Source organism: Rhagoletis zephyria, unplaced genomic scaffold (assembly GCF_001687245.7).
Source record: "Rhagoletis zephyria isolate East Lansing unplaced genomic scaffold, Rhagoletis_zephyria_1.1 Rzeph_scaffold_00156, whole genome shotgun sequence".
In the NCBI taxonomy this organism is placed as follows: domain Eukaryota; kingdom Metazoa; phylum Arthropoda; class Insecta; order Diptera; family Tephritidae; genus Rhagoletis; species Rhagoletis zephyria.
The window spans coordinates 40679-64032 of NW_016157240.1; the positions used below are offsets into that span (position 1 = coordinate 40679).

Genomic DNA, 23354 nt, shown 5'->3' on the forward strand with positions numbered 1-23354 from the left:
AATTTATCAGTGTTTATTGAGTTGCCGAAATTTATAGACACAGAAAATTTGTTGTCGAAATTTATGAATAGTTATCCAGCTATAAACATTTACGGGATTAGCTAAATTTGTCAAGTTAATGAAATTTATCAAGTTATTGATATTTATTGGATTATCAATATTTATGGAGCTAACGAAATTTATCGAGTTATCGTAATGCATCGAGTTCTTTGACCTTATCAATTTTCGATATTTGTTAATTTAGTTTTTAGAAATTTTCAAATTATATCGAGCTATTGAAATTTCAAGGTTATAAAAGTTTATCAAGTTATCACTACTTATAGAATTTTATCGTACTGCCAGAGAAATTGGTCGATAGCTTACGAAAAATATGTAGGTATCAAAATTAACCCAGTTATCGAAATATATAGAGGTTTCCAAAGTTTATCGAGTTATCCATTTATATCGAGATGTATACATTTTGGAGTTATCCAAGTTTATCAAGCCCTAGAAACGCACAGTTATCGAAATGAGTCGAGATATCGAATTTTGTCGAGCTAAGGGATTTTAGTGTTTTTAAAATTCTTTGAATTATCGATAAGTATCAAATTATCGAAATTTATCGACAAACTGGAATGTATCGGGTATATTCCAAGACCTGCCAAAGTCCTCCAAAGAACTTCAAAGATATAAGGAGATTTAATAGTTAAACGACGTGCTAAATTAGAAAACTACTCCAAGGGTCTTAAAAAACTGGAAGAACGGTCGAACTTCGACAGTAACTGGCACTCCTAATAATATTTACTTTTTAGCAATGTTTTTTTGAGCTTTCCCACCAGACAATTTTTGGTACCGGTAATAAGAAAACGTATCGCCCTCGGTAACTAATTTATTATCTTTCGCATAAATTTGATGTTTTTGGATAATACTGTTGACCCGAAATTCATAAGTTTGGGAATTTTTGATAACTTATTTATTCCAAAATTGACATGAAAGAAATGACGTTGCTGGTTTGCCACCATGGCAATAAATCGGTGAGTCGCCAAATGGTTACCATTGATGATTGTTGCCTTTTTCTCATGTTTTGCATGGTGGGTTGTAACTAAATTTGGTTGTTAGGAAAAATCTAAAAAAAAAACAACAAGGACAAACCGGTAGAAGTTATAACTCGGAGATCACCACATATCCTCATCATACTTCTTTTTGTAGACTTCAGCAGGAATCAAACCCGCATCATCGATGTGCTAACCACTGAGCTGTGCACACCCTGCAAACTCTTGTTGCTAATCCATTTCCTTATTTAATTATATGATTCGCCGCTATGTATTAGCAACAATTAATTTGAGTCCCTTACACTGGCAACAGGGGAAAGCACAAGAAAAGTTGAAAAACGAAACAAATAAAAAGGCTAAAAGACTGCAATGGACTGCTATGTTACAATAAAAAAACTTTGTCCGCAAAATTCAACAGGCAGTAAGACAAAAATAAACCGCCTAAACTCAACTCAGCAAGTCAGCACGAATAGATGTGCACTTCTAAGTGAATAAGCTTCAAGATTCGAATAGTAATCGAATTTTACCTCCAAAAAGGCGAGTTTTTGAAATCGAACTTTGTGGTGCTAAAATTCGAATAAAATCGAATTTTTCTAGAAAAAATAGAATTTCGTCTTAAAAAAAATGACATCACAAAATACATCGAGGTTTTATGATCTCATGTATTGAAATATTGCATCGATGGGTCGTATATAAATATCGAAATTTTCGATGTATTGAATGAATTAAAAATATAAAATAAAATGGAACAGTCGGAACTTCCATAAATGTTAAAATATTAATATGCAAATAAATTCATAAAAAAATAAATAAGATTTCAGATGATTTATAATCTAAAAACTGTATCTTATGTTTGGTTTTCATTATGTAAAAATTACTGACATCAAAACAACTTAAACATAAAACTGGCCAAATGTAGGTATCGCAGTGCATGTCAAAGACTGTCGTCAAATTTTGGTGTCAGATGATTGACATTCCGTTTTCATTACTGATGTCAAATGTGATGTGAAATTTTTGGCATAAGCCAAGAACACCAGCCGTTTAGCTATGGACAAACCAAAAATGTGGTTCGATGGAGCTCTTTGTTTTTTGTTCCTTGTTTACTCAAAATCTCGCTTTAAAATGCGAAATTACACGTTTTCATTATAACATACGTATAAATGTCTAATACTATGTCTCCATTGATAGATTTTTCTATTAAGATTTAATAAATCCAGTTGCTAAATAACAACCGTCTCCACTGCCGCAACGAGATATGTATGTGTTCAAACATTATTTTAAAAATGATGTAAATGAAACACTAAAGAAACAAATGTAAACAAACAAACAGCTGTTTACAATTCAGTCAACCATTCACAATAGTACATATTTTTATCGATCAAGTTACACAATAGCAAAATAAAAGATGATCGACTCGATCGACAAATTTCTATTATACTGCCAGTCGACACTCGCAATAGGGGCCTTTGCATTCATGCATTATTTCGGTTTTTGTTATAAGCATTATTTCGGTTTTTGTTATATGCATTATTTCGATTTTCTAACGAAAGTGTGTGGATAATTTCGTTTTTTTCTAATATGAATTATTTACTTCTACTTAGTAAGGCTTTTAATCCCTATGCGCGGCCGAAGGCCGCCTACGCAGAGAGAAGTTCTGCCCAAAAATACTTCCGTCCCGCCTTTTCCGGCAACACAGAAAAGAGAGTTCTACTTAGTAAGGCTTATAATCCCTAAGAGCGGCCGAAGGTCGCCTACGCAGGAAGAAGTTCTGCGCAAAAATACTTCCGGCTCCCTTTTCCGGCAACACAGAAAGGAGAATTCTACTTAGTAAGGCTTTTAATCCCTAAGCGTGGCCGAAGGCCGCCTACGTAGAGAGAAGTTCTGCCCAAAAATACTTCCGTCCCGCCTTTTCCGGCATCACAGAAAGGAGAGTTCTACTTAGTAAGGGTTATAATCCCTAAGCGCGGCAGAAGGTCCCCTACGCAGAAAGAAGTTCTGCGCAAAAATACTTCCGGCCCCTTTTCCGGCAACACAGAAAGGAGAATTCTACTTAGTAAGGGTTATAATCGCTAAGCGCGGCCGAAGGCCGCCTACGCAGAGATAAGTTCTGCCCAAAAATACTTCCGGTCCCCTTTTCCTACAACACAGAAAGGAGAATTCTACTTAGTAAGGAATATAATCCCTAATCGCGGCCGAAGGCCGCCTACACAGAGAGAAGTTCTGCCCAAAAATACTTCCGTCCCACCTTTTCCGGTAACACAGAAAGAAGAGTTCTACTTAGTAAGGGTTATAATCAGAGACCATAACGATTATAAGAAATAAAATTAAATATTGCTCTATAATTATTACTGAACAATGGAAAAGTTGTTTTCGTCTCGCGGGACGATTATTTCAAGACGAATATTATTTACGTCTTCTCATAAAAATTATATGGGCTTTTTTATTTTTTTCGTCTCTCGGGACGTTTATTTCAAGACGAATATTATTTACGTCTCTTATAATAATTATATGGGCTTTTTATTTTTTTTCGTCTCTCTGGACGTTTATTTCAAGACGAGTATTATTTACGTCTCTTATAATAATTATATGGGCTTTTTATTTTTTTCGTCTCTCTGGACGTTTATTTCAAGACGAATATTATTTACGTCTCTTATAATAGGTGCAATCCCGTATTCCTCGGACTCGGACTAGTAAAACTGTCAAAAAATAAAAATTCGCTCAGAGCGAGAGAGTAACATTGAAAAGTACGGGATCGCTTTCTAGTAAAAAATTGTAACTTCTGTCAACTTAAACATAACCTCCAAATTTTGGTTGTAAATTTTTGCTTGGTTTGTATGTAAACACACTCAGCTCACACATGTAAATAACCAAAAATACCCTCAAATTCATTAGAATCCACTTAAACAAGTAATCAAATACTTTTCAACATGAGTTAGCAGAGTTCACTTTTCTTTTGTTTACAATTTGGTTGCCAAACACACTACAGCTGATCGTTTGACACATTTACCAGAATTTACCAGCAAAAAATTCTCGGACTAAAACTGGTAACTTCTGACATAGAGAGAACCGTATTTACTCTCTTTTTTGTCCTCTCAATAGTCAGCGAACCGAGTACGGGATCGATTTCCAGTAAAATCTGACTGATTCTGACTATTTCTGACTAGTCCGGACTCGTACGGGATCGCAACTAATAATTATATGGGCTTTTTATTTTTTTTTTCATCTCTCGGGTCGTTTATATCAAGACGAATATTATTTACGTCTTCTCATAATAATCATATGGGACTTTTATTCAATTAAAACTTCTTTATCGAGTTAGGAGATTTAGGACCGTTAACTTATATATATTCAAGTAATTCTATGGAAATGAAATAAATAAATAAACTATAGCTTAACACAGAAACATTAACGGCCCTTAAAGCGTTAAATATATTTATTTATTTATATATATATATATATTAAAGGGCTTTCCTTTTAGGTGGTTTTGGTTCTTTGAAAAGGGTTGCCAGATGTTAGAAAATCAAATGCAAATAATAGAGTTCGGAGATGTTTATGTAAAATATTTAACCCACCGTCACCANGAAGAGATTGGTATGTAGAAGTGCAATACGGTTTTATTTTTCAAAAAATGTTTGCCACATAATAGAAATTAAAAACAAAATATTAAAATTATTTAAAAAGTTATATGGGTTATAACATATAAGTATCAATCCAAATGGTTATGATTATTTTATTTTTTAACTATATATAAGAGGGTTACCACCTGTTTAAAAAGTGAAACTCAAATAATTGATGTGAAACTTCTTAATCGAGTTTGGAAATATGTACTTTCGTTAAAAATATAACGCCACTGGAGACGGAGAAAGGCAAAGTTTAAATCTTCGAACTTAAGATTTCATTGAAATGTAGAAATGTAAAAGCACTAACTTAAAAAGAGGCAAACGAGCTTTGAAAAAAGGCAAAAATGGCATATATATTTTTTTAAATTTTAATCCAATTAAAGATATTCAAAAATACATACAGTGGGCAAAAAATTATAGCCGAACCACTTTTTGCCAAGTTTTAACGTAGTATTTTCGTTGTTATTTAATTTTGGTTATTTTTTTATAAAAACATAGTTTATTCTTTAACAAGACCCGTGTAAATCCAAGTTTCCAATTTTGTGCAATATTTAAAAAAAAATTTTATCTTCGTACAAATTTCGAGCCATTTGAAACTTATACTTTATTCTACTAGAACTCAATGGGCAACAAAACTGCATACTCAGAACCTAATTAAAAAACTCGAAATTTTTACGAAAATTTGTTGAATCTTTTTTTAAATTGCATAAATTTTTAAGGCAGTGGCACTCGATTGTTACATTTGTACATATTGGTATATTTTTATATTGGGCTATTGGTACAAAATAAAAAAATGGGAAATTTTTTTTTGTAGTCGAAAGATTGGTACAATACAGCGATGTTCTATTGAAAAATTTCAACAAACTAATTTTCGTGATTGGGATAAAGAAAAATATTTGGGTATTCCCACAATTGGGATACGATTTGCACCAAATTTTGGCAAATATCCAATCGTCTGACACTGCCTTTAAAATTGTATTTATACGGATGTTGCTAAAGAATCGACTATAAAGAGCTAACCAAAATTAAATAACAACCAAAATAATATTTTAAAACTTGTGAAAATTTGTTGCGGCTATAATTTTTTCGACTACTGCACAATGTACAAAAAAAAGTGCGGTTTTTCCGGCGGGATTACCAAACCTTGTATATTTTAAGACGTCTACCAAAATATTTCTGAAAAATAATACGATTTACGTGAGCTGAACCGGTTTGAAAATACCTCTAAAAAGGGAGTTTTTTATGAATAAAAATAGTTTCTTAAAGGATTTTTTTGGAAAAAATTCTCCCAGACGACAAAACAGTTTAAGCTTAAAAAATCTATATAAAAATATTAAATAATTGTATCAACGGAATCATAATAATAAGAATTTGATGCTGATTTTTACCTTTTTTCAAAGGTTTGGGTAAGAAAAACTTGAATAACTGCTCCAACACTTTACCGATATAGACTTATGAGGTATCAGTGGAAAGGTATTTTCTCACCTTTTTTATTTCTTTGCAAAACAAACTTATTCACGTCCCAAAATTTTCTTTATCAAATACCACCTCATCTTAATTCAATATGGAATGACACGCGTTTATCTTACCTTCCCCTTTCATACTTTGAATGAGCTGATTCGCAAAGAAATTCAAAGGGTGAGAAAATACCTTACCAATGATACCTCATAAGTTTAAATTGGTAAGGTTTTGACTGAGTTATTCAAGTTTTTCTTAAAACAGGCTTTGAAAAAAGTTCAAAAACAGCATCGAAAATCTCATTATTATGATTCCGTAGAAATTTTTTTTTAAATATTTTTATGCAAATTTTTTAAACTTAAACTGTTTAGTCATCTGAGAGAATTTTTTTCAAAAAATATTTAAAAAAAACTGTTTTTTTTAATAAAAAAACTCAATTTTTGGAGGTATTTTCAAATCGGTCCAGCTCACGCAAATCTTATTATTTTTCAGAAACATTTTGGTAGAAGTCTTAAAATATAATAGATTTCATAATTCCAGTGGAAGAACAGTACCGATTTTTTATTGTATGGGGAATGATGCAGTCTACTGTATATAAGTTGACTATGATTACTGGGCCGAGCTATCATAGTAGCCAGAGCTGGGTCGTAATGATTCCTTTAGGAATTTAATTACTCCCAATTACAGATTACAAGGAATTGTAATTAGGAATCAATTCCTACAGTCCACAGCAAAGGAATCGATTACTTTTGCAATTCCTTGAAGTAATTTAAAATGTAATTGTTTTTTTCTTTAATTCCATTACAAGGAATTTCATATTGTAATTGGAATAAATTACGTGCTAGTAATGTAATTTTTTTTTCCAATTCCTTTGAAAGGAATTGAAAATGTAATTGATTTTTTTTCAATTCCATTACCTGGAATTGCAAGAGTACTTTAGTTTTTTCAATTACTCAAAGGAATTGTAAAAGTAATCTAGAAACTGAAAGTTCATACACGAATGTACAATGTGGAATTTTTGTTGTGGTCAAAGATTAAAATCGAAAGCACACATTGGACATCTTCTATGTATATCTATATATATAAAAATGTTGTGTTCGTATGTCACGGTCATCAAAACCCGAGAGCGGCTGAACCGATTTGAATATTTTTTTTTATTGTTCGGTATAACACCAGAACCAATGATATCGCAAAAATTTGGAGGGTTGCCACCTATTTTAAAATTTTTAAACCCAATTATATTGATAAAATTAATGAATTATTACAATATGGATATCGAGTTAAAGAGGTTTAAGAAAGATAACTGGTGGAAGTATTTTTGACGAGGGTTGCCATCTATTTGAAAACTTAAACTTAGTCAAATTGTTAAAAAAAAGTGAAATATTGCCAAGTGGGTGTCAAACTAAAGAGTTTTAAGAAGGCTTACTGCCGAAAATATGTTTGACGAGGGTTGCCATGTGTTTGAAAATTTAATTAAATTACATTGATAAAATAAATAAAATAGTACAATATGGGTATCAAATTAAAGAGGTTTAAGAAAGACAACTGTTGGAAATATTTTTGAGGGGGCTGCCACCTGTTTGGAAATTGTAACTCAGTTAAATTGAGTGTCAAACTAAAGAGTTTTAAAAGGCTTACAGTCTACCATGAACACTTCCACAAATATGCAATATGAAAAGTTCGGTTTATATGGGAGGTGCCACGCCCCATTCTCCAACCATGCAAATTTTTCTCCATTAGTATAAAATTGGTCTTATATATGTATGTATATATCACCATACCCAGTTCTAGTCCTGTACCACAAATATATGCAGTTTGAAAAATTCTGTTTGTATGGGAGGTGCCACGCCCCCTTTCTATATCGAAACTTTTTTTTCCCCTCTAACCATCCTTGGAAAGTCTGCAGTAGATTCCGAAATTTCAAAAAAATTGGTACGGCCTTTCTCGAGCTTTGCGAACATAAAAAAACGCCTTTCAAAATATAATTAGTATAGACTAGCCAATATCTGCTTGTTCTGCAGCTTAAAACACTACTACCGATGAAAATCGATGGATAAATAAACAAGTTTGCAAGGGTTAAGTGAAAGTGCAATAATTTTTTGTATGAAATACTAGCAGGAAATAATGTTACCCATAAGCGTACATGACCGTATGACCATGTTCAAGTTTGAATTTTTTTCATTCGCAATGAAAACTTAAAATGAAAATAACTTGGCTAAATGGCCTTATCTAAAAAAAACGGTACACAGATCCGTAACTACTACTTAAAATTAATTTTACGTCTCTCGGCGTTTTTTGTGTAATTTTAGCGTCGTGACAGTGTTATCATCAAAATTTAGCCATAGCAATGAAATTTGTTTATAAAACTCTTAGGAGGTAGGATCTCCAGTCCCACAGGGCTCGTAATTCAAGCGGACTCTAACCTCATTTGTAACGCAGGATACCAGTAAGAGCACTTCAAAGGCCCTAGAAGGCACGCCATTTTGGGTAGAATTAAGGGTACCATAATATAATTGTTTATTCAAGGCAGTTAGCAACCAAGAAATTTAGCAAAGCTATTGCAATTCAACAGTAAAAATTCGATTACTTTTTAAATTACTTTGAGGAATGGAATTGGAAAAAAAATCAATTACATTTTCAATTCCTTTCAAAGGAATGGGGAAAAAAATTACATTTTCAATTCCTTTCAAAGGAATTGAATTTAAAGAAATTACATTACTAGCACGTAATTTATTCCAATTACAATATGAATTTCCTTGTAATGGAATTAAAGAAAAAAGCAATTCCATTTGAAATTACTTCAAGGAATTGAAAAAGTAATCGATTCCTTTGCTGTGAACTAAAGGAATTGAATCCAAATTACAATTACTGAGGAATGTAATTGTAATTGTAATGTAATTGCATTTACCCAGCTCTGATAGTAGCACAATGCCACCAAGTGCATTTTAAAATTTTCAGGCATTAGCCTCATGCGATTATCGATTATATTTTTTGTTGTTTGTGTGAAATATTTTATTTTTATGAGTATTTTTCTTTTAATCAAAATGTGTTGAAATAAAATCCTGGCTACGGCCCTGCTGCTGCACATAGTTTAGAAATGAAGCATTTCAAAACTTGCGATTTATATCCATATTGTAATCACTCATTAAAGTTATTAAATAATATTAAATAATTAAACAGTTGGCATCTCTCATCCACAAATTTTCAAAGTGAAACTTTCTTAAACCTTTTTTTTTACGCCTTCGTGTACACATTTTTTACTGCAACCAACCTCGCCTGACACCCATATTGTGATGCATATTCCAGTTACCTAATTCCCATGTTCATGTTCAATTGAATTTTCTAAACAGATGGCAACCCTCCCACATGTTGGTTAGAAATAAATCCTTTTCAACACCATTTCGATTGATACCCATATTGAAGTAATTAATTTAACTAAATTGAATTAATGTTTTAATATTTACCGGATAGCAAACTAACATAATTTAAACCTTCTCCAAATATATATGTCTTATGTCAAAATTTCGTTAAAATCGGTCCAGAGGTTTTTGAGTAAATGTGTTACACCACTTTTGCAACTTTACTTTATATAAATACGTATAAGATTTACTCACTTCTCATTGAAAATCTTTAAAGGTACAAATAATGTTGTATGGGCGGTCAAGGTGGTCGTGGCCCGATGGTCCAAAATTTGGTCATCTTCTTATAAATGGCATGGCGATTGACTTCGCCAAATTTCAACTCCGAAGCTGCATTAGTTCATTTATGCCAGACAAATTGAATTAGGCCAAGTGTGTATTGGTGAAAGGAGTAAAACTTAAATGCAAAATTTATTGAAAATTAAAATTTAAATTAAATGTCAATTAAATTGCAATTAAAAAATTTCGTGAAATCGGCTGTAAGTGTGCCAATTCTATTAAATGTGGGATGTAAATAATATTCGTCTTGAAATAAACGTCCTGAGAGACGAAAAAAATAAAAAGCCCATATAATTATTATAAGAAGACGTAAATAATATTCGTCTTGAAATAAACGTCCCGAGAGACGAAAAAAAAAAAGAAGCCCATATAATTATTATAAGAAGACGCAAATAATATTCGTTTTGAAATAAACGTCCCAAGAGACGAAAAAAATAAAAAGCCCATATAATTATTATGAGAAGACGTAAATCATATTCGTCTTGAAATAAACGTCCTGAGAGGCGAAAAAAATAAAAAGCCCATATAAGTATTAAGAGAAGACGTAAATCATATTCGTCTTGAAATAAACGTCCCGAGAGACGAAAAAAATAAAAAGCCCTTATAATTATTATAAGAAGACGTAAATAATATTCGTCTCGAAATAAACGTCCCAAGAGACGAAAAAAAATAAAAAGCCCATATAATTATTTTGAGAAGATGTAAATAATATTCGTCTTGAAATAATCGTCCCGCGAGACGAAAGAAGATATTTCTCAAAAATACTTCCGGTCCCCACAGAAAGGGGAATTCTACTTAGTAAGGAATATAATCCCTAAGCGCGGCCGAAGGCCGCCTACGCAGAGAGAAGTTCTGCCCAAAAATCCTTCCGTCCCGCCTTTTCCGGCAACACAGCAAGGAGAATTCTACTTAGTAAGGGTCATAATCCCTAAGCGCGGCCGAAGGCCGCCTACGCAGAGAGAAGTTCTGCCCAAAAATCCTTCCGTCCCGCCTTTTCCGGCAACACAGCAAGGAGAATTCTACTTAGTAAGGGTCATAATCCCTAAGCGCGGCCGAAGGCCGCCTACGCAGAGAGAAGTTCTGCCCAAAAATCCTTCCGTCCCGCCTTTTCCGGCAACACAGCAAGGAGAATTCTACTTAGTAAGGGTCATAATGCCTAAGTGCGGCCGAAGGCCGCCTACGCAGAAAGAAGTTCTGCCCAAAAATACTTCCGGCTCCCTTTTCCGGCAACACAGAAAGGAGAATTCTACTTAGTAAGGGTCATAATCCCTAAGCGCGGCCGAAGGCCGCCTACGCAGAGAGAAGTTCTGCCCAAAAATACTTCCGGTCCCCTTTTCCGACAACACAGAAAGGAGAATTCTACTTAGTAAGGAATATAATCCCTAAGCGCCGCCGAAGGCCGTCTACGCAGAAAGAAGTTCTGCCCAAAAATACTTCCGGCTCCCTTTTCCGGCAACACAGAAAGGAGAATTCTACTTAGTAAGGGTTATAATCCCTAAGCGCGGCCGAAGGCCGCCTACTCAGAAAGAAGTTCGTTTTCATGTATGCACTATTTCGGTTTTTGTCATATGCATTACTTCGGTTTTGAGTCGAAACTGTGCATGTATGCATGAATTCGGTTTTTGTCATATGCATAATTTCGGGTTTGAACCAAAACTCTGCATGTGTGCATTACTTCGTTTTTCTCATATGCGTTATTTCGGTTTTCAAACGAAAGTGTATGCATTATTTCGGTTTTTTCATATGCGTTATTTCGGTTTTCAACCGGAACTGTGCAAATATGCATTATTTCGGTTTTTTTCGTATGCATTATTTCGGTTTTTNAAACGAAAGAGTGCATATGCATAATTTCGGTTTTTCTAATATGCATTATTGCGGTTTTCAACCGAAACTGTGCATATATGCATTATTTCGGTTTTTTTCATATGCATTATTTCGGGTTTCTTCATATGCATTATTCCATATGCACAATTTCAGGGTGCCGATGTAAACACCCCAAAATATGAACACATTTTATTTTGTATTGACTACTCTAAAGAGTAAAGAAGACTTGAAAGCTCTAAAAGATGAAATATATGTAACATATTTACATACATATATGAATGCTAACATATTAATAATACGTAAATACATGAAACTTCCCAATTTCTGAGGTCGGGGAATCCCGTACTATTGCGAAGTGTGTTCAATTCATATGAATTAATTCTATGCACCGAGTTTGGGCACGGTACGGTAAAATTGAAAACTTAATTTTTTAATAAAAGTATTTCTTTACTCTGTTCATTTTTGAATGTATAAAAAAATGTTGTCTCCGTTTGTTTGGGCATTCTACTGAACTGATTTCAAAACCAAGAACACCATTGGAGAGGTAATTTTCTGTAGATGAGGAGAGTCTTTATGGTTTCAAAATTACGGCCAAAATCGTCGTTAAAAAATTTCCGTAATTTGTGTATGGTTGTTGTGGCAGGCTGTCCAATTTGAGCTGTTTTCGTATTTTCTTTTACTTTGTATTTGAAATTAAACTTTAAAGATAAATATGAAGATGAAGAAATAAATGATAACGATGAAGACAAAAAAGAGAAGACAAAAGTGAAGATTAAGATGAAAATGGAGACAATGAGAAATACATTAGAATTAGGGTAACTGAAAAAGTTAGAAAATTAATTGAAAATTTTCGATATGAATCGAAATAAATGCAGTCATAAAAGTTACCGAAATTCATCGTATTATCGAAGTTTATATTTTTCGAAATTTACCGAGTTATCCATGCTTATTGAGTTGTCGAAACATATCGAATTATTCAAATTGATCAATGTCGAAATTTATAGATACAGAAACTTAGTTGTCGAAATTTATGGATATTTATCGAGCCCTAAAAATTTAAGGAATTATCGAAATTTGTCAAGCTAAAGGAATTTATAAAGTTATCGATATTTACTGAATTATCATTATTTATAGACTTAACGAAATTTATCGAGTTATCGTAATGCATCGAGTTCTTTCAACTTACAGAGCTATTGATCAATTGAAATTGGTCGATTTATCGAATCGAAGTTTATGGAATTTTCAAACTATCGATTTATCGAAATTTGAAGGTTATATAAGTTTATCGAGTTATCAGTGCTTATCTAATTTTATCGTGTTAACAGAGTGTAACGAGTTATCGAAATTTTTCGAAAGCTTTCGAAAAATATGGAGCTGTCAAAATTAAAAATTTTTGAAGGTATCCAAAGTTATTATACATTTTTGAATTATCGAAATTTATCGAACCCTCCAGTTTCACTGTTATCGAAATTAGTCGAGTGATCGAATTTTGTTGAGTTATCGGATTTTAGTGTTTTTGAAATTCACCGAATTATCGATATGTATCAAATCATTGTGATTTATCGATAAACTGGAAGGTATCGGGTCAATTCCAAGTGCTGCCGAAGTCCTCCAAAGACTTTCAAAGATATAAAAAATTGTTGGCTCCTTTTTGTCCAGAGCGAGTTTAGTTACGTTTTAAGTTAGAAAACCTCTCCAAGGCTCTTAAGAACTAGAAAAACTGTCGAATTTTGAAAGTAACTGGCACTCTAGTAAATGTCAAAGGCTTGTAAATTTTGAACTATAGCAACATAGCAACATGTGGCACATCATGCAAGTGCCAGTTCATAGTATGTCGTTCATACATGTTGGACAATGACATATGAAGACAGCGTCGAATAAATTTAAATGAAATCGTGAATCAAATCTAGGCATGTCAACTCAAACGACAAGTGCGACACATGCGACCATAGCAATGCATGCAATTTTTAAAAATGACACTTTAACAGAAAATATTGAATTTTGCAGTACTTTAAAAAATATATTAAATTTTCTTTTATAAATATAAAAATTCATTTTAAAATGCTTAATTGGGGTAAAATGGGAATATTTTTTGCCATAATTTTGGCATTCGAAAAAGTGAACAAATTCGTAAAATGCGAACCCGCTTGATTTTAAGTAGTTCACATTATGGAGCGTGTACTGTATATTTGTAATTATTTTAAACATCCGAGCTTTGGTGACAAACATTTTCATATTTTAATACTGGAATCATAAGCTTTGGAATGATGTAGATTTGGTCCCCTGGAAGAGGGGGTTAAGGTCTTATTTGACTGAAGTACTAATATGTTCATATTGTACTTATCTATTCTTTTACTACTTCAGTGGCATATGCAGTTTGCCTGTTGAGGTGCAATCACATTCCACACTGGACGTTGCTATTAAGGACGCTGTAGCTAATACATTTAATGAATTACCACGTGCCAAATTTGCTAGCGTTGTGCGTTGGTATGCGATGCTGGCTTGTGCGACATCGACTTTAGAGTCACACAATGGTATTTCGGAATTGTGCGTAAAGTTGTTGGCCGAAATCACACGGGAAATCGATGGACGCTGGGATCCGTATTGTTCTTTGCTTAGTACAAGGTAATCAAATATTTCATTTTATTCTTTTACAAAATGTGCATTAATTTTAAATTGTGTTTTCCAAAGATTTGGTCTTTATGGGTTTCCTTTTGAACCAGAAATATTCGACTACGATTTGCCAAATGTAAATAAAAGCAACGTAACACTGCCAACGTCGCTAATGAATATGATTCGTTCGAATGCAGGACTTATGCAAGCGGCGGGTTTAGATATAAAGAAGCTTTGTTCCATCGGTTAGTGTAACGAATTTCAGTTTTCATGGACTATTGGAATTGAAATATAACCATAATTGTTCCTTTTTTATTTTTTAGATGGTGTAGATTTTCGTACATTCCCTCATTTGATAAAATGCAAGAGTGTAAGCAACCAATTGCGTGGCCTATTGGAGGTGGAACAATTACATTTTACATGTGCTTCGACGTCAGAAGCAACACGTATCGATAACATGGACACGGTGTCGGCAAGTAGTTCATCAAATATTAACATGGAGGAGTTGATAGTCGCACCGATGGTCGACATGCCAAAAGAACAAGAAAGTTACAATGTAATATTAAAATTGTACATATAAATATTGAACAGCTAAACTAATAATTTTACTTTACATCTAGGTTAACGATATTGTATACAGTGTGGATAAACAAACGAAAATAGTGAATTCCAAAAAAACGGAAAATGATGTGGTGATAGCTGAAGTCCTTAAACCAAATGGGATATGTAGTAAGTATATTTCGACAAAACCGTACGATATTGAAACTCGAACCAAAATATAGAGATCCCTGTCACAATGATTTGTAATGCCCTTCGATGTTATGACCTTACTATGGTACAAAATCATTTTTGGTGGTATGATATGTCTTATTTTCAGCTATGTAAAAACGGTTTTCATATTTCTTCTTCTATGATCTTGCACATACGACAATGGTCCGGAGCGTCTACCCCTGGCGTTATCTCATGTGAACCAATTATACGTTAATAGACCCTATAAGGAAAGGTATTTCCTTTCTAAACAGACTGAAGATCATATACATGCGTTGCCACAGCAGTCGGGTCTACGAAACCGGAACTACACAGATTTAAAACTGGCCAAGGACTATAACTCAAGCATCATTCCCTAAAAACTATTTGGGGAATTTGTTTGTTATTAACCCAAAAACGACGTCAGAATGATGCGTTTCGGGTTTTACTGACCGCTTAATGGCGGCGATTGCTTTACCTATCGTGCCCTTTCTTGGAAGGACGTAAATGTTTGTACTTTTCCTAGCCAATTCGTCAGCTTTGCTCAATATTTACGAGTTTATGCACCCATACAGTTTAATTTAATAATATAATTAATAATATAAAGCATATTCCCTCCCTGTATGTCTGTGAGGGAAACTTTGGGCGGCAAAATAGCCAGAGATTTCCTTGATTAATGAGCCAACCATAAAGCCTTAATTATGCAATAAAACGACCACCTCACGAAAAAATATGACAATCGCATGTGGTCGCAGACAACATTTAGGGCGTTCATCTACTTAGTTAATAAAGAAGTAAATTCTAATAGCTCTCAAAGTAAAACGTTCATATAAATTCACACGGATATCTTCCATCCCTCTCTCGCTACATTGAACAAATTTTGATTTAAATTAAGAGTGTTCGCGAGGCGAATAACTCATTATTTTTCCTCTAGGAATGGTGGTGGACGTGTTTTGGCTGAATCGTAACCTTTTGTAATGTTTGCACACTTGCACATATGTATGTACATACATATATGTACATATGTGGACACAGAAAACTTTTTTTAGCTGCTGTAAAATAGTACAGCCAGCACCTTTATAGTTACATACGCTTTTATCATACTGCTTCACTTTTGGCGTGATTGAAAAATAACCTACAAAAATTAAAAAATTTAAAATATTGGATAGGGCACACCAAGCTCTGTGACAAATCGAGAGTCTGGTGATTAATCTTGTTTGTTAAGTTCCATGGGCGCGTAACTTCCACTTATCTTCCACGAAAATCAGAAATAACTTTCCGCGAGGGATGACTTGTGTTCGAAAGTAAACGGTTACCTCAGCGATCTTTTTCGCTTCTTCACTGCAAGGAGCCTAACCCTCTCCCCTACGAAATCCTGTACGAAGGAGGTCAGGTTGCAGCTGGGTATTCACGTCGACGGCGAATAACCCGAAAATGCTCGGAGTTACCTTCGATAGTCTGCTCTCCTTATCGGCGCATACAACCGCAATTATCAATCCCGTACAGAGCCGCAACAAGGCCCTCAAGTCGCTAGCCGGCAGCACCTGCTGGCAACATACAAGGCAAATGGTTGGCCGGTTCTAAACTATGCAGCGCCAGTGTGGTCGCCGGGGACTAGAAGGACACAGTAGACGAAGCTACAGACATGCCAGAACCAGGCATTCCAAACCGCGACTGGATGTCTTCTGATGTCGCCACAACACCACCTGCACGACGAGGCCCAGATGCTCCCCATTAAGGAGCTTAACACAATGCTCTGCAAGCACTGCCTAGTAGTGCTTGCAGAAGAGCCCATGCCAAAGAACGTCAAGAGGCATCTCTACGAACTGACGGACGAAGTCCAAAGGTTAATAAAACAACCTCTGGACCCAACTGCATACGACAGGCCTTATACAGCATTCACAGGGATTCGGTCTCTAGTTACATAGACTCTCGACCTGTGAATGCCGTTTTGAGCACACAACCACCCGACGTGGACGAGACAGCTTTGCCGATCTTCGCTCTGGCCACTGCAGCAGGCTAAACTCGTACCTGACCAGAGTGAGCGCTGGTGTGCCCAATGAGTGCCCGGCATGCGGATAGTCGCCACATGACTCACGGCACCATTTCGCACGGATCCAAAACCCCATCCAGCTAACGCCCCTGTCCCTACGGTGAAAGTTTCACACTTCCTGGGCCTCCCTTTAGCTGATGCTGACGACAGCGTTGATGGACAAGCCGGCAAGAGCGAGGTTTAGTAGCCGCTACAACAACAACGTCAATGCGGATTTTGGTTCTTTTTTGTCGCCGTTCGCAACAGGCTCGCGTTTTACCACTCACAGATTTTGGTTAAATTACTCCCCCACAATAAAGTTATGCAAAATCCTCACGGCTTGTACGGCTTGTTTTAAAGATGGTGACCTTTGTACCGCAGCTGACAAAAATACAAAAACTGAATGTTGCATTTACATGGTATGAAGCCATGATAATAACACAAGGTTATGTAATTTGTGACAGCTCAAATCTGACACTCCTTTATCTAGATTTGTATTTTGGAAGTAGGAGAAAGGGGAAGAATGTGATCGCAGTTTGCGAAAACGGTAGTAAAATGGTACTACAAAAAGTACGCAAAGTATACAATTAGAAGTAAAATGTGTATAATTAATTCTATGTGAATTTGTAATATATTTGGTTTTTTAATGGCAATACTAAACAATACGTATAAATATAGATTTTTAGTTCAAGTTATTCGTCATTTCCTGGAACAAATATAGAATACCGACCGTTCAGCTATGCAAAAACTAAAAATGCAGATCAATAGAACTTTTTACGCTCTTTTCAACCATGCCAAAATTATTTAGCGCAAGTAAAATATGAATACGTTTTAGAAGGTTAAATTTTTTAATTATTTTTAATATTAAGATCTTATGAAACACAACCGATTAAAAAACTAATAACGTCACCATAAAAATAATCAATTTATCTTTGAGCTGATAAACATAATTGAAATTGGTTTTTATATATTTAAACCAAAACCACTAAAAAACGAACAAATGTTATTTTTTCATGAAATAACCTTTTTTGAAAAAACTGCATAGTTAATGGTAAAGAAATTAATATTATTTAGAAGGTACAAGTTATTACCTTTAATTCGATATTACATATTTTGTCATTATCTACTTTTGGGTTTCAACAATTTAGTGATAATAAAAAATACAAATAAATAAAGCAAATAAATCTCTTATACTTCTTTATTTATTAACTGCGCCGAATAAATTTGGTATCGTTCAAATCAATGTAAAAAGTTCTATCAAGCGGTATTTTTGGTTATTTTATAGCTAAACGGGCGCTATTCTACACTTGTTCGCAACGCAAACGAAGGTGATGCTCACGAATATTTAGTATGAAGAATTTTGGGTTTTACTACTAATATCATTAGAAACTGTAGAGTAAGCAACATTCTGCACACGTAAAGGAGCCGATTTATGTGTGGAAGCGAGAAGACTGTTTTATTACAAAGCCTTTCTATTATTGAATCATGGTATGAAGCCATATGAACTGTTGATACGTTAAAATAGAGACACTACATGTTCCAATGAGGAACTCAGTGATAACGAGTGGGATGCATATAATAAATTTTTTCATATGAAAAATTATGGGGAGATACTGTAAACATACTGGTGTGATACTGTTAAGCATATGAAATTATAGCAAGTTGGATTTTCATACAACTTCCCATAAAAAGTTTAACATATGCAGAGATACCAAGGAGATGTTTTCCCATTTTGATGCCTTTTTTATATAAAAACCCACCGAAAAGGAGGAAAGCGGCAACTCCGCCATTCACATACATGTCAAAAGTATGAATTTTAAAAATTAAAAACAATAAACAAACAAATTCAAAACAAAAAAATTCTTTGTACTCGAACTTTTTAAATAGAAGCAACTCACGCATAGTAGACAATAAAAATACAAAGCACTATGATAACAAACTTAAAAACAAGACATTACAGAACATTTTAATGAGCTTCATATCACATTTAAGTAAAAATAAGCCTATATTTTCCAAGCTGGCAAAGAAATGAAAATGTGTATTTTTTGTTGTTTACACAAAGACTTGCCAAATATACATATAAGTCAAAATTATAGAAGGCATGTATACTTCTCCCTTTCATTTTTTCATACAGTTAATGCTTCTTTCTGGCTTTTACAAAATGCAGGGATACCACACTTATTTCGGTACAAGATGATCGTAATGTATTTTCAATTCGAAATCAAAGAAAAACATTCCACGAAAATGTTTGCGATTTTAGAAAAATTAGTGTATATTTGCAAACTACTGCAAAGAATGCAGTGGCATATCTTAAAAGGTTCAGAGAATTAACGACACAAACAAACATTTTATGGTCTCAGGTTTCCTTCTAACCGCATTGCTATTTTTTCTAACTTTTCCTTTTGTTTAGCCCAGTAACCGCTTAAGTTATATCTTTTAATTTATACATGTGAATTATTTTCAATGAGCATTTTTTCATTTGCTCCTGAATTTTGGGTACATTTTCTTATAGTACCTCTCATTCTTTTTTATATCATATATATACAATCCGATGTTCGGGATAGTATTTTGAATATACCAGCAATATATGTAGAAGTAGTGGCGGTTGCTGTAGAGTAGTTATTAGCAGTACGCGCTACCATTGCGCAGCGCCACAGTTCAAGCCGAGTTTCCCACCAACATCAACATATAAAAAACAAAAAAGCTTTTTTCAGATAGCGGTCGCCCCTCTGCTGGTAATAGTTAACCTCCCAGCGTATTCTGTCATGGAAACAGCTTCTCATAACAATACAATTGCCGTTCGGAGTCCTTTACTTTGTGTGACAAAATCAAGGCGCACGCCACATATCGGAGGAGAAGCTAGGCCAAACACTAACATATTGTGTAAGCGCCAATCTGTATATCGTCGTTTAAAATACAAAAGCGCGTATCGTGGTTCTGCAAAACCTCGTAACTGACATTTGTGCCATAAAAGATATTTGCTCACCGGCAGCTCCTATCATCAAACCCTTAACCATTAATACTTAAATATCGATACTTAGCCATAAGGAGAAGAGATAATTAAGTTTAAAAGAGAGAACTGTTTTTAATTAAGAGTAAAACTTCTCTCTCCTGTAAAATTTAGGCAACCTCACATTGTATTTTCTTGATGCGCGGTTTTGTACTTTAAATGACGATATGTAAAGGTATTGCATACATATTTTGGTGCCTTTTCAAGTATAAAATCCATGAGAAACGAAAGAAAACGGCATCCCTATGATTTCAACTTATGAAAAACGTTTTTAGTATGAAAGACAAAACACGTAAATTCACCATAACTATAAACCAATTGTACACAAATTTATACACTTTGCTTATAGTTATGTGGTACATCTTTCTAGGCTCCGTATTTTGCATAAGTAATCAGCTTAATATTAGTACCATGATAAAAACATAGGTAGAACCGTTCTCTCAATTTGTCGGCCATGATTTTTTTTTGAAGTTTGCCAACATTTTAAAATCATATAAAAGTGAAAATAAAAAATTTAAATTGTTCGAAATTGTTGTTGCTTGAGATTGAAAATGAAAATGTGTGTGTGAGTTTGTGAGTAAATTTAAAAATTAAATTGTTTGGAAACGTCAAGAATTTCAAAAGTGACTCTCAGCGGTTCTACCTTACTATATTTTTATCATGATTAGTACTATTCAAGAGAATAATAAGTTTTGTGAGCACATTGTAAATTTGTGGAACATTTTTGTAATAAGTCTGAAGTTAACACAAATTTATATTAACCGACTTCAAAAAAGAGGGGGTTTTGATAACCCCGTTGGAATATTTATATATATATATATATATATATATATAACAGAGCTGTGTAAGTGTGAAATCATTTTCAATTTTAAATCAACACACAATTTTTTTCTATTCAGTTTTCATTACTTATTCCTCGCTTCAGATTGAGGTTTAAAATTTTTAAATTTCCATTCACTCGAAGCAGTTATGAATTCACTCATCAACATATTCATAGCAAGATTGAAAACACCAATGCCAAATCAAATAATAAAATTATAGTTTAAAAAACTAAAACCTCCCTATTATAATTGCCATTCGTACTGTCATCAGGTATGTGACTTGAGAATATAAATCGCTGCATCTTTTAGACGCATCAATATTACATAGTTACATCCCGAGCTAATAAAAGGAAGTTAAAAAAGGTTTAACACTGAATGAGTATTGAAGAGGCTGCAATATTTTATGTGTGTGCATTCTTTAATTCAGTACCAATCATTAGTTTAAAGGCACCCTGGTAAACAACTTTTTGATAAAAAGGCAGATTTTTGACAATTGCTGAATTGTAAAAATTCGAAGCGGTGTTACCCAATTTAAGTTTTTTGGTAGAGGGGATTTTATATCATAAATTTGGGATTATATATAAAACACATATGAACATATTTTTAAAATATTTACGTGTCTTTATGTCATCTGATTATTTCACAAAGTAACTAGCCAGGACTATTACAGTTTTCCATATCGGGTGCGATTGTTTCTGATATAATTCGAACACTGAAATTACAAATTTTGATGTGTGATTTAATGGATATTTAGGGGATTTACAATTCGTGTTAGACGTCGTAATGTCTTAAAGGCTTAAATCGTCCAATATAAAGTAACGGTTAAAAGCGATTTGAAAGATTCGTTGGGTATAATAAGAGCCAATAATATATTTCCTACTAGTTTAAAAACATTTTGGTTATGTTAAAAAACGCCTAAAGAAGTATTAGGTGTTATTTTACGTTTAAAAATTGTAAGACTTTAACACATTACGACACTTAACACCTCTTGTGAATCCTCCTATGTGCTTGACCATTACGCTATATCGTTGTTTATTTGGGTAAAATTAAAATATATTTCACTTTCAATATTGAAGTTGGTGTGAAGTATGCAAATGAGAACAACAATTACCAACTTATTGAGCATTAGCCTCATTTATTTAAAAACAAAAGTCTTTTTGCTTGCTAAAATTTCGATTCTAAGAATAAAATGTTTTTAAACAAACGAAGAATTAATAATAAAATTTTAAGGATTTTAGATACTGCGTATGGTAGCATGAAATTTTACAATATGCTTAATTGTCAGGTGATTTTTTGTATCATGGAAACCCATAGCAACTGATTTCACACTTACAGTGGGATCAACTTAAAACTTCTAATCTAAATTAGTTAAATCTACTTAAGATTTTTTATCAATTTTAAGTTTTCGTTTGGAGATCTTTTTAGAAAATTGCCGTACATCCCACATCTATTAAAATTTTGACATCCTCACTTTTTGGAAAAAGAAGTTCAAGACACAAGATTATGTGCAAAAAATAAATTAAACAATAAAAGTCCCCTAATATATATGGAACATATAATAGAACAATTTTAATATCATTACCCAGACTTTATAAATAGCCTACTCTATAAGTAATAGTAGAAATTCCGAGTTAGTAAGTTCAGTCAAGACGTCATTTAAAAGTTTTGAGGAAAATCACTTTTCTCTTTTGTGAAAATTTGGGACTATCATATGCGAGTATTGTCAACAAAATGTAAGTCTATGAATGATTAAAAATTAACGAATAAATGGTTAATCGCGATTAATGATTAAAATTAATTAAGCGATCGCTGTGGTGTAGTGGTTGGAAGTGCGCATTACCATTCCGCAGGGTGAGGGTTCGAGCCCAGTTCCGGCCAACATAAAAAAGAAAGTGTTTTCTGTAATAGTAGTTAGCCCCCGGAAGGAGTCGGCGTAAAACTGTAGGTCCCTCCCCTTTTTGCGACAACATCAAGGCGCATGCCACAATCGGAGGAGTAGCTCGGCCAAACACTTACATATGTCAATGGTCTTCTGCAATAACGGCACAATTCAAAATTTCAGGTTTAGAAAAATACATAATTTGAAAGCTTACAGTATGACCGCAAATAATCCAGAATAATTACGTTCCAAGACATATTATTGCTAAATTACGAAACAAAAATTCTTTAATACGCTCTACTGGAATATATGAAATTTTGAGTTGTGTCATTATTGCAGAGGACCATCGATATGTAAGCGCCTTTCTATTATTATTAGTAATTATCAATACAATTTCAAATTACATAACCCCAGTCACAGCCCTTTTTTGTATTCGATGCTTCCAGAAAGGGTGTATAACATAATCCAGACAATCAAAATCCAGAAATTCAAAATGCGGACAGTCAAAATACAGACAAATCAAAATTCAGACAAATCAAAATACAGACAAATCAAAATACAGACAAATCAAAATCCAGACAAATCAAAATACAGACAAATCAAAATACAGACAAATCAAAA

At 33.7% G+C, this 23354-nt stretch overlaps 1 protein-coding gene across 4 annotated transcripts in view; it reads left to right on the forward strand.

Moving 5' to 3' along the window:
• Bruce (BIR repeat containing ubiquitin-conjugating enzyme) overlaps nt 1-23354 on the forward strand; it is a 136084-nt gene that overhangs the window by 39437 nt on the left and 73293 nt on the right. For all 4 annotated transcript variants that reach the window (XM_017605756.1, XM_017605764.1, XM_017605770.1 and 1 more), the window contains 4 exons: nt 13996-14256; nt 14323-14489; nt 14568-14800; nt 14865-14973. In XM_017605756.1, the coding sequence (XP_017461245.1) occupies nt 13996-14256; nt 14323-14489; nt 14568-14800; nt 14865-14973 (770 nt within the window). The remainder of the gene's footprint in view (nt 1-13995; nt 14257-14322; nt 14490-14567; nt 14801-14864; nt 14974-23354) is intronic.